Source organism: Diadema antillarum, unplaced genomic scaffold (genome assembly GCF_040938485.1).
Source record: "Diadema antillarum isolate AM-2024a unplaced genomic scaffold, OU_Dant_1.0 seq00001121_RagTag, whole genome shotgun sequence".
NCBI classification, from domain to species: domain Eukaryota; kingdom Metazoa; phylum Echinodermata; class Echinoidea; order Diadematoida; family Diadematidae; genus Diadema; species Diadema antillarum.
The window spans coordinates 789713-808901 of NW_027271935.1; the positions used below are offsets into that span (position 1 = coordinate 789713).

The 19189-nt window shown below is 39.5% G+C and overlaps 1 protein-coding gene across 5 annotated transcripts in view; it reads right to left on the reverse strand.

Moving 5' to 3' along the window:
• The window catches only part of LOC139743919 (uncharacterized), a 101534-nt gene that overhangs the window by 63325 nt on the left and 19020 nt on the right, over positions 1-19189 (reverse strand). For 4 of the 5 annotated variants that reach the window (XM_071654387.1, XM_071654386.1, XM_071654385.1 and 1 more), the window contains one exon: positions 5941-6109. In XM_071654387.1, coding sequence (XP_071510488.1) covers positions 5941-6109 — 169 coding nt within the window. Of the gene's footprint in view, positions 1-5940; positions 6110-17158; positions 17430-19189 lie in introns of those variants that run through there. The other variant, XM_071654389.1, reaches the window with a different exon arrangement.

Sequence of the window (19189 nt, forward strand, 5' to 3'; positions counted from 1 at the left end):
GGAGCAGGTAAATGAAATGTGTAAACAAGGCTGTAGGAAAAGAAACATCCATTAATTGTAAGAAATGACAGAAATGGTCTATCTACGGATGTTCAAATGCAAAAAGACTGAAAATCATATGCAGGGCTCCTTTAACGATACCACGCTGCGAATCACTCTTCGGCCATCGCGAGCCATCAGCCCTACCAAGGAGGCCCTTTCAGCCTCATTAGTGACGTCATCAAAGCCGAGCACAAACACGCATTTTAGACACAAAATGCTGGGCGAAGGCCGCATGGCAATTATGCACAGCGGCGAGTGTGTGGGCAGCACCGAAAGGCTGAATGACCCATCATAAATGACATCGTCATTATGGATGCATCCAAGGGGGAGTATTGAGTGAAAGGAATGGGATAAGCCGTGAGAAATTCATCTCTGCATAATATGCATGAAGTGACTGTTTATCTAAACAGAAAGAATCATAAGACATTATACATGTAAAGAAAAGCGAGAAATCTTCCTTGGTACGGTACAACATTATTGTAAATGTAATGACCTTTTGAAAAGAAATGTCCTGGAATATGTATACTTCAAATATCAAATTCTCAACATGCCTAGATTGCTTGCCGAGGTACTAATGGGTGACTAAGCCTCGCTTGTTCACTAGTTACTACCATGGAAATGGAATACTAAACATGATTCCCAAGTTAGCAAGTTTGTGTAAAAATTGAATTATTTGTTTGTGTTAAATGAATCCACCATGCCTTCCTCAGTCATGTGTGTTGACAATAATTCACATTGTAAAACTGTAATCATAATTGTAATCAAACATTACAATTACTTTTCTCGACCTCTGTGAAAATGGTCTGAGTTTTGTACCTCTCATTTCGATCTGCTATGGTGTGTGCACATGCTCATGAACAATTAATATCCAGAACAGCATTAATCTGATTGACATGCCATAGAGCTTGTATTAGACACACGATGTCATTGGCAGTTGCAGTCAACAAAGAGGCTTTTATACCCCAGTTCTGAGCTATGTTCCGGAACTCTAGACAAACATTTCAGACACATGTCACTACAACAAAGCTTTCCTGTAAACTATCTTAATAAAGCTCTCTTTCACTCTCGAGCCATATTTTCAAGGAGATACAAAGTACTTTTTGCATCTCTGTCCTGAACCCTGAAACCAAGGCAGTCTGTAAACGTAAATTATGAGAGATTGAGGAAGAAGACCATTGACACAATATTCCTTCCCAATGTCTTTACAAAAACTGAACCTTTCATTTCTACTTCCACAAATCGTGTATTTTAACCAATTACACCATTGCTCTAACAAAGCCAAGACATTTCCATCCCCTTACCTCTTGAACCCACAGAGAGCATGTGAAGGGTAACTTTGTGTTGTACATTATTCTTTTGGAACTACAATTTCGTATGCTCAAGAGTAAAGGTTTGGCAAGGAAATGAGAAAAAAGTGCACAATTCAGTCTTGATGATTGAAGATGCAGCACATGGAAATCACAGAGCAACAGAGAAGACTTGCTTGCTTTAAAGAGGCATCAAAGTATTTGATGCACAATAATTTTAAAAGTCAAACCTGATAAACTGTTGGATACAATCGCATACCATGCAACTAGCGAATCATTTGTGCTCCGGACACTCAAAATATTAAACATAGAGCTCTTCTCTTCTACTCTCTTGGCAGCTGTTCTGTCTCGAAGGACAACTTGAAAATGTAAGAGAAACGTGCAAAATGTCTGCGCGACTCAAAAATTGAATTTTTTCTGTTCTCTATAATGGAAAATAAGGTTTATAAACATCACGCTCACAGGTTTTTTTTTAAAAAGCTTCCAGAGGTTTTGCCACCAATACAAATATTAATTCTTCTAAAAGCACTTTAGAATGGTTGATGCTTGGAGGAAAATAGGACCAAAATCTAAACAAATGACATGAAAGTTGCTTCTATGTTGTCAGTACCTCTTGAAACTCACTTGTCACTTGCATCTAACTATCTAAGGCACTATAAACCAAAATGCAATTAGAATGATTCAATTTTTTTTTTTAAAGAATACAATATACAACAGAGAGGGTTGAATTAGGATTACAATTTGGAGCTTTGAAAGATGGGGGAAGTTTTGATTTCATCGACATCAGCCACAATCCTGAGGATAATCTCTCCACGCACTTCCCATTCTTTCTTAATTCACAGCAAAATGCCTCCTGCAATGAATGATTCATTACGTGTAGCCGTGCCCCCCGTCTCGTTCCACTTGCGCCTCCTATCCTACCCACTCTCTTCCTTCCCCATTCCCCTTGCCATTTCCTGTCTTCGTTTCTCTCTTCATTTCTCTGTCCCTCCCTCCCCCTCCATCTCCTGCAGTCCCCCCCCCCCCCACTTTCTCTCCCCTACGGCTTCTGTTGGCTCGATGCGATCTAAGAATAGAAATTGTCCAAGTGCTACCTGTTTACTTCACTCCGGTGTTCTCTGCCTTATTACCATCTACGTCATCATTCTTGCTACACAAGACTCCATCTGGACTCTGTAAACACAGCTCGCATCCCATAGGCGCAGCGCTTTTCAGATATCCTAATTTTCCCCCCCGCGCTTCTCCTCCGCCACCGTTTTGTTTTCGTTGTTTGTTTTTTTCCCTACCTTCCCCCCCCCAGACTTTCCATAAGCTTTGAGTATCATACGTTGATACAAATGTCATACCTGCTATTAATAGCAGGGCAAGGAATTGTGAAATATTCAAGGGCTCTATGTACTTCAGCTTTGCCCGTCTGGCTTTCTTTCCCGTCTTCGTTTAAACCATCTGATAGCTATCTCCTCCTATGGAGCAGTGTCAGCCAAATTTAGCAGCTTGACATTAACATACCTTGCCGCGTTCCTACGCTCTCGGCAGCAAATTTGTGCCCTTGAACTAGCAGCTCTGCATGATGTGAAACACAAACGTATAATCTCCCATGCTAACTGTGTTTTCATTACTTATTTTTTTTTTTTTTTCTGACAAGGCAATACAGGGCATTCCATGAGTACTGATGTTTACATTTTCATTTTTTTTAAAAATCTTTTAAATAAAACCGTTTTGTCCAAGTGGGCAATCAGATTGAATCTCTGATCAGTTTAGCAGGCCAGTATCCTACTGTAAAAGTGGTTTCTTTCGCGTACAGATACTTTCAATGTTTCCATCGGTGCCGACTTTTTCACGTGTGTTTAAATTCGCGGTCGGCAAAATCTGTGAATTCACAGTCGGCAAAAACTGCTTTATTTTGCACATGAAAACTTAAACTATAATCCAGTTATTCTTTTATTTATTAAATAAAAATCAAAATGAAAAGCAGGCTTACCTGAAATCCTGTCTCTCGAGTACTTAATAACATGCTTGTATTGCGCGGTATCGCTGTGTGTGTTGACCATCAATACACTCAATGCACGGAATCTTCATGTGTGCATGTGCGCAATAGCGTTGTAACAAGCGGTAAGTTCAAAACATTTCCTTGCGTGGTTAATTTCGCGCGACTCTTCAAAACATTTTTGCGTGATGTTAAATTCGCGGTTCAACCTCAAAGCGTGAAAATAAAACCACCATGAAAGAAAATACTTTTACAGTATTATCTCCCATGCTAACTGTGCTTTCACTATTTACAATTTTTCTGACCAGGCAATACATGGCATTTCATGACCAGGCAATACAGGGCATTTCATGAGTACCAGTACTGAGGTTTACATTTTCTTCTTTTTTTATTTTAAACAAAACTGTTTTGTCCAAGTGGGCAATCAGATCGAGTCTCTGATCAGTTTAGCAGGTGAGTATTCTTTTAGTTCACTAACCCACTGGAGAGTTTGACTGCTAGCAGCACAGGGTCACATACAGAACAAAAGAGATAGATTGCTGCCTACATCCGATATGCCAATAAACATACATCAGTAATTCAAAACAAATGGCCATAGATATAGTATACAATTTAAAACACAAATTACTGTAAACACCAATGACTAAAAAAAGAATATATGGCAAAACATCCACACATGCATCTTGGATGGGCTATTTTCAGCAATTGCGGCTGACAACTATCTATCATAATGTCTCATGAAAGCAATTCTTTCCGGCATGCATTTGGGATGACAAATGATTCTAAGCACTGATAGGTTACGGCCAGAGCAAAATGGCCAGTTTACTGAAATCTGCCGCAGAAGCTGGCTGAAAATAAAATATGAAGAGAATATAGCCCTCTACACATGGTTCTAGTCTTTGGGGCAAATTATTATAGTACGTCACAAGGGGGGGGGGGGGGGGATAAAGGGGTAATGGCAATATGGGATGGGGACATGGTTTGTTGGAATATAGATGGCAGACATAACAAGGGGTTGGTGGGGATACACATGATCTAGTGTGAGAATAAGGTACAAGGAGGGTGGGATTTGAGAAAGGGTAGTGAGGATAAAGTCAGTGGTACACTCTTGGTAGAGATTAATATGATGGTATGGAACTAAGGTATAAAGGATAGTGGGACTATCAAAGGTAAGGGTGGGAGGAATCGAGTTCAGGTGGGGTTGACAAAAGGCCTGTCTTCATCAGCCCTAAGTTTCAAAATAGCGCGCTATTTTGTGTTTACGAAACTAGCCCGATGTCAAAATAGCATGTTATTTGTGTGGTGAAGACGCAAATAGCGTAGGAAAATTTCCCCCAAAATCTTAGGCTAGTTTGTGAACTAGTGCGCTAATTCGGGAAATAGCTAGCTAATTCGTTTGCGTCTCCATCAGCCCGAAAATTTCTGGATCCCACCATACATTCCGGGGAAGCACTGGCTGGTGCAAGCAACAGATTATGAACTGTACCCTTCATTTTGCTTTCCGGCGAAGGCCCTGTCTACTTATCACAGATACGATGTCCCGTAAACTGTCAATGTTGATACGATTTGCAAACTAATGTACCAACAGAATGGTAGAAAATACACCTGAAAGCTCATTACATGTATTGTGTACATGATAAAGATCAGCGCGACGAACGTTAGTCGGTCGAGCTTGTTACTACTCTGATACATACTGTACCGAAACACGTGTCTGTACCAGTCTGTTGTGCATCGTACATACGGAGATTTGCACAGGGAAATCCACTTTCGGACTTTAGGCTAATTTCCCCAAGCGGGCTGTATCGAGCTGATGAAGATGCACATTCGCAATATCGGGCTATTTTCCCAGACCGCAAAATATCCCGCTAGTTTGAACTTCGGGCTGATGAAGACACACCTAATGGTGAGGAACAGAAAGTGGGTAAGGGATAATGGAAAAAGCGTGGTGCAGACATTGAAGGGGATAGGCATGGCTATGAGGGCAAGGAAGGAAGAGGGTGGCAGGTATTGTAAGATGGGCATAGTGGGAGGGGGACAAGGGAGTAATGTAAAACCAAACATATTCATGGCATGAAACGCTTACGAATTGGAGCCGACGGTCTGTTTTTTGCGGCTTTCATGAATTGCCGACCGTGATGTTGTACAGAATTGCACTTGCAGTCAATATCAATGCTTTGTGCATACACTTTTGCAGGCATTCTACTTTTGTGAATCTCGGCTCTTTGCAAAATTCGTTAGAGTTTCATTCACGCAAAACTTTCTAGTTTTACAGTACTGTAAAAGTGGATATTTTCGCGCGACTAATTTTTCGTGCTAGGCTGGGTCAGAAGGGTTTCGCGTGTTTTTAATTCCGCGGAATCAAGACATCACGCACAGGAACGTATGGCAAGCAGAAATATTCCCGTGCTTTTATTTTCGCGCTAGTTTCTGGTTGCGTGAAATGCCCGAAAATTTCAACACCGTAAAAATTTCCACTTTTACAGTATGTGGTAGACAGAAGGGATTACTACACCCAGTGGTTACAAGATAAGGGAGACCTTGCTGGGGAGTCAGGGACCGGAAATGACCGACAGTGCTGGGGGTCAGTCTGGCATTGGTACGTACCCTGTGATTTCATTGCTACCTGCGGTGAGGAGGCAACCGATATCCCACTATCATGGTCAGCCCAGTCCTGCGATCCTTCCCCAGCGTCTGAATTCACCGAGCCGGTTGGCGTCCTGGGACTCTGGAATGCCTTGGCATTAGGGTTCAAGGTGGTCTTCTTCGTAACACCCTGCAACAGAGGTAGTCGAAAAGATATAAGCAAAGAATCCATGAAAATTATCTGCCTCCATCGAAAACAAACAAACAAAAACTAAAGCTCATGGCCATACACACTGGTATAGAAGTATGAAAATAAGTGTTTTGTGTTAAAGAAGTCAAATTATTACAATAAGGAATCCATTTCATCCATGACTGGTAATTGTAGAATGAGAATTCAAGTAAACATCAATGCACAATATATTTTATGTTTCTCTACGGTAAAGCATTTTCTTCATCATATGTGCTACATACTATATCATAACAGATACAAGGCATACATATAAATCGAAATCTATAAATGTATATGCCAAAGACTGGTATATCCATCTTTTTTAACACTTGGGTTTGTTTGGTTTTTGCTTTTGTTTTCTGAACTAAAGAAAGAGTAAAACCAATAGTTTGACGTCACTCATTACAGTATAACTACAGCTGTACTATATTATGTGTACAGTCAAACCTGTCTATAGCGGTCACCCAAGGGAAACGAAAAAAGTGGCCGTTATAGACAGGTGGCCGCTATAGACAGGTTATCCAGCTATGTGTGAATTGCCTATACATGTACATGTACATGTATCATCGTTGTATACATCTATAAGTACTTAGTGTACATTTACATGCGTACATATGCACACGTGTGTTTCATGCATTGAACAATGCCCGTGTTTATGAAATTGTTGCACAGTAGCATGTTGTACAGTCGTGAGGAAAGCTTAACACTAGCGCATTATTATGACTGAATAAGTGATGAATGCAGCGGTGGCGATCACTTAACGTTGCCCATGAATGACTGCCACGGCCAAAAATGAGAAAAACACGCTGAATTACCAGCTCTGTGGCCGCTATAGACAGGTTAAAGTCTACCGCGGGAAACAAAATTTGTGGCCGCTGGCCGCGTTAGACAGGTGGCCGCTATACACAGGGTCTTTAACATGGCTTTTCTCCCGGGGGGATTTTTCAGTGGCCGCTATGGACAGGTGGCCGCTATAGACAGGTGGCCGCTAAGGCAGGTTTGACTGTATTTCAAACTCATATTATTTCATTTTCTGGTAATGATATCATAATGTTTCTCCCCTTACACTTCCAAAAAGAAAAAAATATATATGAATGCAAAGTGGAGCAAAATGTGCCATGCATAGTTTCCCAAGTAGGTCATAACCACAAGATGGGATACCAGCCATCATCCCAGACGAGTGCTATAAAACTATGCTTAAAGCAATCCAAGTCGCATGATGGCACAGCCAAAAGTTTGAATTGCACCACAAAGCCACAGACCTGCATACTTAGAGCAGATCTGCATAATCACCACCAACAAAAATGACAACAAAATACCATTTTCTCCCAAATGAACATCTGTTCAATCTCGATGAACTGGGACTGTGCATTAAGCAGCCATGAATAAGAATTCTTTTTTTTTTTTTGCAGCCTCACAACTAAAGAAAAAAGAAAGAAAAAAAAAAAGGAAACCCAAATAAACTATACAATTTTGCCTTTAAATCCTTTATATGAAAATGGAATATTTCACCACTGAAATCACCATACTTTGAATGGAAACTGTCATCAAAGAGTGTTGAAATGGGGATACCCATACCCACATGTTATGTACAATGTACATGCTCAGAATAATATGCAAAAGATTGAACTTGTGCAACTCCATTACCCTCCCAGGATCTACATTGGATATCCTGAAGCTTGAAGGCAGAAAAAGTTAATGCACTGTGTCTTTTTATACCAAAGCTACGCCTACTCACTGACTGATTAATTTCTGTCATGACAAGCTCAGTTTCACCCGAGTTGCTTGGATGTATTTTTAGACGTTTGGCAAATCCATGGCTAGACATAATCATGTACTGCACATGTTAAATCACTTAAAACTTGGGCAGGTGCATCAAACACATGTACAGAAATAAACAATTTAGAATGTTCTAGTTGGGATTATGTTATGTTTAGAAGAAAAAAAGAGAGAGATAGAGAGAGAGAGAGAGAGAGAAGCTCAATGTTCATGCTGATGATACATCTTTCAATAACTACAGCAACCTGTTTATAATGCACGATATCAATGAAATTTTTGCACTTGGGGTTGTAAGAGGTTTCATAGAATAAGCCCAAACAGGTCAATTAAAGTCCTGCTATGAACAAGATAATAGACCGTAATATGCAATGTATAAAATTCATGGTTGTTTCTTTTCTCACAGGCTAATGACAAAATGTGTGTTCGGGATCAAACATTTTATCCGCGAGATGCATTGCCACAGGCAATTCTAATTGCCATTAGAATGACAATCATAATAATGAGACATGTATATGTACGTATTAAGTGAAGTACATCAATTTTGTTCGCCTGGGCACTCCCTCCAATTACTGTAAGCTTTTCAGGCAGGAATTCACCTATGTGTACAACTATGTAGTATTCTTCAGCTATTGTTCCCAGGTTAGGCAAGATTCCAGGAAGCCTTTTGGTTGTCACGTCAATCTTTTGTCAACAAGGCTTGCATAGAATTTGAATACATTACAAAAATTGTCTACTGAAGAAAAATTAGAATAGTTCACAGAATTCTATAATTCTACAAATTCACACATAAATAATGAATAAATAAAGATGTCAGTCAAAATCAGGTAATCAATGCCATTATTTCAATGCCCTACTTGTATACAAGTCTCCAATTTGCTTGAACTTTCACTCTTTGCTGTTTCTCTGTTATATACTCTTCCTATAATCAAGAGTCAATTTGAACTTTAGTTACAGTTAGAGTGTCCCTTTAATGCAAGTCTCCTTGAGGCTTTATGAGATACATTCAATTTACCTGCCAGGTATGATGCAGCATCTGGTTCAGCAATATCAAGGGTAACATTTTGTGACATTGGCAAGTGTCTTTTGGGTGGGTGTGTGTGAGTGTGTGTGTGTGTGTGTGCGCTTGGCCCTCATGTTAATGCATGGTATCATGCAGGTACCACTCCAGTTTGCTACCTTTGGACACAGTATGCAAATCAGGGATGTCCTTGGTTGGTGAAGAGGCCATATGAGTCACACATCTTGTAGAATGGCATTCAACATGGCATGATAAGTATACACCAAGTGTTGAGCAAGAATGAGGTCCACATTTTTACATTTACATGTGAGTGGGCAAATTCACATGTACTAAAGCATTACAAGAAAATAATTCGGTCCATGCTACAATGTACATTACCGATCATAAAAAAATTACCAGTTAGAAATTAAACTCAATAATTAGCTTAGGTACAATGTGGTTTAGCCCTGTCTGATGCACTCAAAAGTTACAACTCCTTCACACTTAAACCCCTTTCACGCCAGTCACTCGAGGCATCACCCGCAAAATTCACAGGGGAATTTAAATTGTGGAACACCCGGGAAGAATTTCTTTCAAACCATCGAATGAGCTCCCGGTTGAAGTTCTCTCGTCTGCTACTCTGCAGTGGAAGTGCACGGTACATTTGTCACATACCCGAATATTAATTTCTCAAGGGCAAAATGCTGTATAAATATGGCAGGCATGCTGGCCTGTTGCATTTCACCTCGGAGTTCACCTGCAATGTTTACCACGGACAGGTCTAGGATAAATTTCTGAAAAGTCACCTCGACATTTTACTCAGGATTTCACCCACAAGACTCTGCATAAATTACAAAATCTTTCTGGCTTTACCCAGAGCTCTGCACCTGAGTGAAGGGGTGTAAGATTAATCAAAGATTAAAACTAAAAGGATTTTTTTTTTTAATTCAATAGTTTACGCTCTATCCATGAGGAAGTCATCACTTCTGAGAATATGCATAAAACAAAATAATTCCCATGGTATTACAGTGGCATCAGATTGATACTGTATACGCTGAATATTTCGCGAGGTATTTATTTTCGCAAATTTCGCTAGTCAGGTGCTATTCGCGAAATTAAAGACATGCGAAAATATTGACTCTGATCCTGATATGATTGTAACGTGCACATATCATTTCTCTGTTCAGTTCAGTACTCCACGATCGCCAATGTAACTACTCGCGAAGTTGTTGGGAAGTCCCGATTTGTGAAAATTTAGACTCGCTAAACATATGGCGTATACAGTATTCCTTTATAAAGACAAACTCCATGTATAGCCTAGAGATGGTCTCTTCTATGTACATTATTTGATATAATTTGAATTGTCTAGCGGAAATAATATAAATATAAACATTTTGTCACTAGCGGTCAGGTCTGTACGCTGAACGGATGCCACATGAAAATGAATATTATGCACCTGTACGCAACACACGGAAGTCAAGTGGGGTCACACCCGTGTTGTCTTGTGTGTAGAACATGGTATTGCAGAGTTGTGTGCAGCAGGCACGGGCAGAGCGTACAAATGTATTGCAATCAAATCTATTTCCCCCCTTTTTATCATGACTAAAAATTCACTGTCAAGTCACAAAAGAATTGCATTTTCAGAGCTTTTAATAGAACTTGATATTTCTTTTTCCAGCTTGTAACAACTGCAAAGAAAATCGATGAAACTAAGGTAGTTCGGAGATTGAGTTGGTGCTCCATATTCTTCTTATACGATCAAATAGAGCTCTTGCTATGTAACAGCTCAGCATTGTCGACACATTGCTGCAGAAATTAAATAGCGCCATGGCCATCTGAGTTTTTACAGTTACTTACATGCAATAGAGAAAATTGCCATTTGGGTTTAAATTGCCTGTTTTCGTTAGTTTTATTGGGGGAAGAATTTGTTACTCATTCTTTATACACACTGAAATAGTTGTCGCACAAGTGGTAAAAATTTTCCATCCTATGGTAACTGGAATATTTGGTCGTCTATAGCAGATACAAGAAATGTATAAGCAGGTGTTTGTACAAATTGTATACCAACATCATGTACAGTGTATGTGTGTACAGGTTGTATACAAAAAAGCAGATATTACACAGAACAAAAACAAAACCATAGATGCACTATGATAGACAAAATGTGTATTACCTAATAAGACCTTGCCAGCAATGCTAGGAATAGTCACTTTTTAAACATCCCTATTTGGCAGCCATTAATTCACACACAATGCAGGGCAAAAAATTCCCTCTGCCGTCCTTGTTAGAGAAATAGTTTCCTGACACACAGTAATGTGGGATCTGGATAGAAAGAACTGTTGAACTGCCCTGCTAATGAACAGACCTAGGACATGGATGTTGGCTACAATGTACCTTTATAAGTTTATCTAGCACCTTTTAACATGTGTCAAGCACTACAGTATGTACACGTGTATCGTGTGTAACATACACTATAAAGTTGTATGTGGGAGGGGGCAGCAAGGGTTTGGGTTGTTCAAATGTACCAGGTATGTTTTTCTTTGCCCGGTACAGACAATGCTGTATACTGTATCACGCCTGTATCAACCCTCCTCTGCAATCATACTATTGTGCATGTATCTCAAGTCATTTATGCTGAGTCATTATAACCAAGTGACTGTTCTTCGGTGAGTAGTTTGACCCGCTAAGAAAACTCTATGACATACACTGTACAAGGTGTATCATATGCATAAAGGTTATATCCTCCTACTAGTGTTAAATGCCTTGTAGGAAAAGCACCTACAGTGTAGGGTTGATTTGTCTATACTCTAACCTCCCTTCCAAGTGCAGAAGGGTTAATCTTCCTGAGAATACTGCCATGCCAAAATGACTCCTATGAAAGTTCAACTTTGATCTCTATCCACATTTCAGGCAATGCAAGTATACTGTAAGTCAATCAGTTACACATGAACATATCAAAAGAAAAATGAATTACTTAGTTATTGTAAAACCAAGGTTGTTTTCAACCAAATGAGGATACCACAAAGCCAATTTTGAAAATTCATCTTTGGGGGGAAAATACCTTTGATATAAAATATACCACAAAGCCAATTTTGAAAATTCATCTTTGGGGGGAAAATACCTTTGATATAAAATGTACCATGCAGTATAGCACACACACACACACACACACACACACACACACACCACACACACTGTACACAACAGATTTTACAATGCACAAATACCAGAATAGAGCAGTATCAAAATTATAAGTTGAAGTCTTGGAAGACTATGTACATACCGTAAAGCTCCGTGTATAAGACGCACTATTTTTTCGTCGGAAAACATTGAAAATCGGGGGTGCGTCGTATACACGGATACAGTCGAATCACAGAAAAAAATCTGTCATGTACACCCAATTTTATAAGGCCAACTTGGGGCCATGTATGCCCATCGACGTTTGAAAGGTAAGCAATCACTAAAACTTACGGATAAATGGGCGATCTTTCAATCTGGACACACACAAAAGCTGCAAATACGAGATAAACTTACGATCGGCCTTGTGCAGTAACGATGTATCAATCTGGCCATAGACAACAGCTGTAACAGCACTGCTGTATGCTACCGATGTCAGTCTACCAAGCTACCAACAGCCAACCTAGTAGCTGGAATACGCGATGTACAGGTATCATTACTAAATTCCCGATACCGTAAAACTTATCAATGTACTAGTATCAATATGGCCATAGACAAAAGCTGTAAAATACTGAGTAGGATCGACACTATGTCACCGTAAATATGAACGATGTGTGAAGCATGCGTTTGCTCTTCGATGTCAGCTAGGATAGCATAGCTACACTGTAGCTAGCTAGCTAGCTAGCTAGCAAGCCTTTGCTTGGCAAAGGCAGCAGCTCTTGCTGCAGAGAGGCTTTTGCAATGGACTTGCGTGCACACAGCGATCGGATCGTAGCGCGCTTGCCCGTTGCGCGCTGTGTGTGCAAGTCCATTGCTCTCTGTGTGTGTGCTGAAATTATAGCGAGCTGCCTTTTGCAAAAGGCTAGCACTGTGCATACAAGCCAGGGTTCGAAATTAGCGATGGTCCGCTGGCCATTGGCCACCCGAAATCATTTCGGACTAGCTAAAAATCATAAAATTCTGAAGTTACTAGTCCGTCTGGCTAGCCAAAATATTGCTTCAGTGTCAAAATTGATTCTAAGTAGTCCGCCTGGCTAGTTAAAAAAAAAGTTAAGTGCGACCCCTGCAAGCATTGTACAAGAGACACACATGTTACTGGCAATCCTTCCGGGCGAAACAACAGTGAGTGTAATTACCCTACACACCGTATGTCTCGCCGTATGATCCCTCTGCTACACTTGTTGATGTTTTTCTTATTTTTCGTAATGAACCTTCCAGTCTGACATGCGTCAATGTGCGAGACACGTACCCTCTGCTATGTATGACAGCAAAGATCGTACTGTACACTCATGAGTACGATATACATGACACATGTACCACGATTGAAAGGCGGAACAATAGCAAGTGAGTACCGAGACAAGTCTCGCATTTTGCGTCTTCCATATGTTTTGCCAATGTCCGATGAATACCGTTAAAAGAAAGTATAAAAGGAAACGAAAAATAAAGCAAATACATGCTGCATTCTAGGGAAATTTTGAGCTGAAATAATATGTATGACACACACAATATTTGCGTGGAATTTTTTTTTTTTTATTTTAGGTCCGAAAGTAGGGGTGCGTCTTATACACGGGTGCGTCTTATACACGGAACTTTACGGTATTCACAGTTTAGTATGGATACTCTTCATGTCAGAAACTTACTACTTCAAACAAACATTTGATACTGGTAAACTCTTGCCTTGTCCTCTGCAGATCTCCTTTGTCCAAAAGACTACAACACTTTGTATACTATGTCAGAACTCTGTGATATCATTCACACCATGTGCAAAAAGCAGCCTCGCACACACCCCCTATTCACCACCGCTCCTAAAATGCAGTAATACTGTGTACACTGCGATCAAGCCTCCATGTGAGCCTACCAGTATGAATGGATACAATCAATCAAGCTGAACTCTGTACTTACTGAAAGGTACGCTGGATTATCACAAGGCTCTTTACTTACATTGTATCAGTCTACAAACTTTTTACAGACAGGGCATTAATTTCCACCAATACCCTCACATTGCACAATTTCTTTCAGTTCTCCTCTGTCTGAAACATTCGCGACTACTTTACAACTTGGTACTGATACTATGACTTGCCACAATAGACACAGTCCTTGTTTAGCCGTGTCCAAAACGTGAAAGGCTCGATATGGATGGGTGTTTTTGGCATAAATCTGCACAAGGGGCTGGGAAGAAGACTACATAAGGTATGCCAGTGAACTTTGAGCTCATGTTGTTTGTGAGTTCTTCAGTTATACTATAGAATACTTTCAAGTACAGTTATATGTTCACTTCCCCCCCCCCCCCTCCTCCACTGTACACTGACTTTGATGACCTGTGATGTCTGCAGTTTGTCAGTGTAGATTGCATGGTGAGAGTCAGGCCTATAATTTTACAACCAATGATTGAAACGACCCGGACACCATCACATGAGCTTCAGAGAATGTGATGGAATGTGTGTGCTACAAAGTTGTAGCCATCATTACCACTATTCTATCTACATGATTGTACTGACAAGCCCATTCATCACTGGGACAGTGAAAATATGGTCATTTACGTGAAAACATGTTTTAATAGCTCTCCCTCTCTCTCTCAGACTCGGAAATTCTCAGGAAAGCTAAATGATAGGCCTAATTTGTCCATTTATATTCAAACTATGAGCAAAAAAAAAAAAGAGTGTATGGCACACATTTCCCAAATATATACATGTATTTCATAAAGTGGGACTTGTATTAGACAATTTTTTTTTTTAAAGAGTGGCTGAATTTGAAATTTAAAGAACCAAATTGGTGGTATGAAAAATTATTGCCCCTTTTTTAAAAGAAAAGTTCATAACTTCTCACAGGCACTTTAATACACATTTTGTATGCATACAGCACACTTGTATACCCGTCATGAATGATTATCTGTGCCCAAGTACTTCCACAAATAGGCCTATATATCTCATTTGCAGAACTTCTCTAGCTTCACTCATTTCTTCTTTCTGTACTCTTATGTCTGGTATGCAACATTTTGGTGCAAGATCATACAACGTACACACCTATTTGTACACACTAACCATAACATGTATACACATAACTCACTCCAAAATGCCGAGCCCCATCTCTAGCACCCCATCCCCCCCCCCCCAAAAAAAAAAAAAAAAAAATGCTGTAACAAAACAAACAGAATTTGTTATCCAATATGACGACACTGTTCGTCAAATTCTAGAAGAACTTGAAACATTACAACTAGAGGCCGGACCGGCTACAATAATGTAATATGATTTTGTTGGCTGAGAAAAATGTGGACGTTAAGGTTCCCATAACCTATGGCACTAGTCGCACCTTAATGTCCTTCTCTTTCTCAACCAGCGATTGTTCTGAAACAGAACTATTAATGAATGTCACACATTAGCCCTGTTTACACATCTAGTGAACACATTTTGAAACTCAAGTTTTGCAACATGATGTGAAAAATCACTAATTTGTGTGTGGGGACACAATTAAAGAACTTGTTAATTATCGAAATCTGCATCCAGATGCAAAAATCAATCCCGCTTGTATTTTTCTTTTAAAAATGCAACAATGCTTTGAGCGCATGAACAGTAAACAATGAGAAATATTTTCATCCCACAATGCAATGTGCCACAGTGGGTCTGCATCACTTGGATGCCTGGGGTCATTGTCCAGTCAATGTTTTTTCTTCTTCTTTTTATAGACATTGTCTCACAATAATTTATCCTGCGCGATGTGTGTGAAAGGTCACACTAATTTACCCTGTGCGATGTGTGTGAACTGTAGCAAATAAACTTGGGCTTTCACATCACAATTATGCAAAAACCATTCATTCCTGCATGTGAATATGGCTATCATTCATCACTTGGCACAAAAAAGCAACAACAATATGGTAATGTGTTCCTGCACATTAAGTTAGAAATTGCTAGATCAGCAGAACCCATTCCTCCATTGGGTCCCCTGGAATCTTCTGAGTAAGCAGAGGTCAATGCACACAATATTAAACCTACCAGCAGGTGCCTATAATTGGTATGACACGTTGGCCAATGCACTACAAAATACTGTACCTTACATTGTTAAGGTTCCACACTACCATATGATGCATAACCCTACAAAACAGAACATCCTATAGAACTCTACATGATTTTGCTGCAGGCAATGCCTAAAAAAAACCTGTACTTGTCTCATTCTTCGATCAGACATGTTCATATACACAGAGTATGAGAGAAAATAGAAGGACGTTGAGTTTCAGTACAATACTGTTCTTTTAAAGGGATGGTACAGTATTGGTGGAGATGAGAATTGGGCTTTTAACTTTTTGCGAGATACCAAGAAAACACTTATGAAATAGTGCAGAGCATACCATTTTAAGAGGAATTTAAAGTTTATTTTGATGAAAATCAGGTTTGGAATGACTGAAACATCCTAAAACAAAGTAAAACAAAGCGATTGTAATGAAAGGTGGGTCCCACGCTTTATTAGAATCGCTCTGTTTTGGATATCTCAGCCATTTCAAAACCAATTTTAATCAAATAAACATTGAATTCCCTGTGGAATTACATGCTCTTTCATTTTTCATAAGAGGTTTCTCATTATCTCCCCAAAAAATGTTAGAAACCTGAAATTAGGTCTCAACCAAAACTATACGATCCCTTTAAAAGCAGAGTGCTGTGTACAAGTTGTTCAGCATACTTCAACACAAATACGTCATATCATATGTACATTGCAATATAAACTACATGTTTGGCATGAATCCTATTACTGATGTACTGTATAAACATGGCTTTACATCATACCAGCCAATGGTTATCTACTACAGATTCACCCATCTGTACTTGCACACCAGATACATCAATCACATTATCAATGACATGGCATTGCTCTAGTGACTGGCTGTATATGATGCAGCTACCAGTCTGCTGTACAGACACAAAGTACTAGTGGTTCCACCCCATTCGGCATTCACCAAAGCCACGCTGCTGAACAACACTACAACAGCACATAAAAATAAACTTTGGATTTCAAGCCCACAATGCTAATATCATAGCAAACCTACCACATTCTACAGTACTACTTACACGATCCACGAGTAGAGTTCAAAAAACACAAGAGCACGTGCCCATTCGTATTAGTTCACAAGGCTTGAGAATCCTATGCAATCTACGTGGAGCTATTGTCCAGCATGCAGTGTAATAATCCCACTCTTGTGTGCGTTGCACTGTACACCACACAGTGCATTGAGCAGTTACTATGGTTCGTATGCTCCAACATCCATAGTCTTTGATCTAGACACTCCAAATGGCTTCTCAGGATCGACGCACACCATACCAGGAAGCTAGGCTTGGTGTTAAAGCTCTGATGACTCAACAGTATTAAAGGAAGCAAGTGAGAGAAAAGTTGTATCCAACGAATCATGAACGGTTCATTCCATGTCCTCTAGGCTTATCTATCTCATTTCCACAGAACATGTTGCATGTTAGTTTGGGCTTACCAGCAGAAACAAGGACAATGCCTGCTGAGCAACAAAGACTATTGGTATTAAACCATTGTCACTGTTCTGCATGAGTCGTTCACGTCTACATGGAACTGATGTACAGGGCAGGGTTATCTATTGATTCCCTATTACAGTCGGTGTATATAAAGAGGGAAACAAAAAGATGTGAAGAGCCTCAACCTTCCAAGTCTGTCTGGAACATAGTCATTCAACCAACATAATTCACAAACAAAAGACACTTCCAAAAAATATGCAAACATGACATGTAAATATTTTCAATGCTCATTAGAGTGAGGTTTTGCCATATGAGGCATGTGGTGCATAAATGCATGCACTTCAGTGTCTATAAAGAATAGGGCATACATGTTGCATCCACTCAAGAAAACCACTGGAGATGTATACAATACTGGCTTCAACAGGCACAGTCTGGCACTGAGGCTAATACACAATGACATCGTAACATTCAACATGACCTCTGCCACCTAAAAGTGGGCCTAGACTCATACATGTACCAATACATCAGTTCTATGTGTGGCACAGCACAAAGTGTGCAGGAAGAAGAGGTCAACACCTGCCGGAACTACTTTCCTAGGCCACTTGCTTGGTGTGTCTGTATGTGGTGTGTGTGTGTGTGTGTGTGTGTATATAGAGAGTAATGGGTGAGTGAGCACTTGCAACAGTACACCATGTGCTTCCTGGGTCTAGTCTTTCACTCCAGTTCTATATTTGGGCATGGTTCAGTTATCAGCATAAAAATACTGCCCTTGAATGCATGAAAGTCCTGGGAACTGAGTCTGGTTGCACTCATATGAAAGGTAATATGTATGGATGGGAATGAATGGGACAGATCCTGACAGGAGGAACTTCAGTGTATCATGGTTTGTTGCATATTCTTTGGTTTGTTTGTCACGCTGAGCATTGAATAGCTTTTCTCTTGTTACTCGTACATCAAACATTTTTCACAACCATTAATGCATCAGCCCCAGGGTTACCTCAATTGACGCATAAAAACTAGGGAGGTTACAAAGGACAAATCAAGGCTGCCATTAAATTCACTCATGAAAAATTCATCACACAGTCAAAGGGAAACTGGAGTGTTGTACGTGCATCTGATATCATACATTGAAAGTGAAAACACTTTGAAAAAAAAAAATCAGGGGGCCTTTACATTCTCTGGTCAGGAAAATATGTAAATATCAAATTCCTAGCCAAATCACTAGCCGGAATGCCCCTTTTCAAAATCAAACGGTTCACAGCCACAAGATTTTATAACTCACTTGTACACTGTACCCTTTTTCAGTGGATTTGTGCCCCCTAAAAAAGTGGCCTTGAACCAAATTTGATCGAATTCGAGGCCTGTTGATATATGGATAAATTTGAATATTTGGTATTATGTGTTTCAAAGGACTGAATATTATTATCATTTGAATATTATTATCATTATCATTATCATCATTATTATTATTATTATTATTATTATTATTATTATTATTATTATTATCGTCATTATGATTATTATCATTATTAGCACCATCATCATCATCATCATCATTATTATTATTATTATTATCATTTTTATTATTATTATTATTATTATTATCGTCATTATGATTAT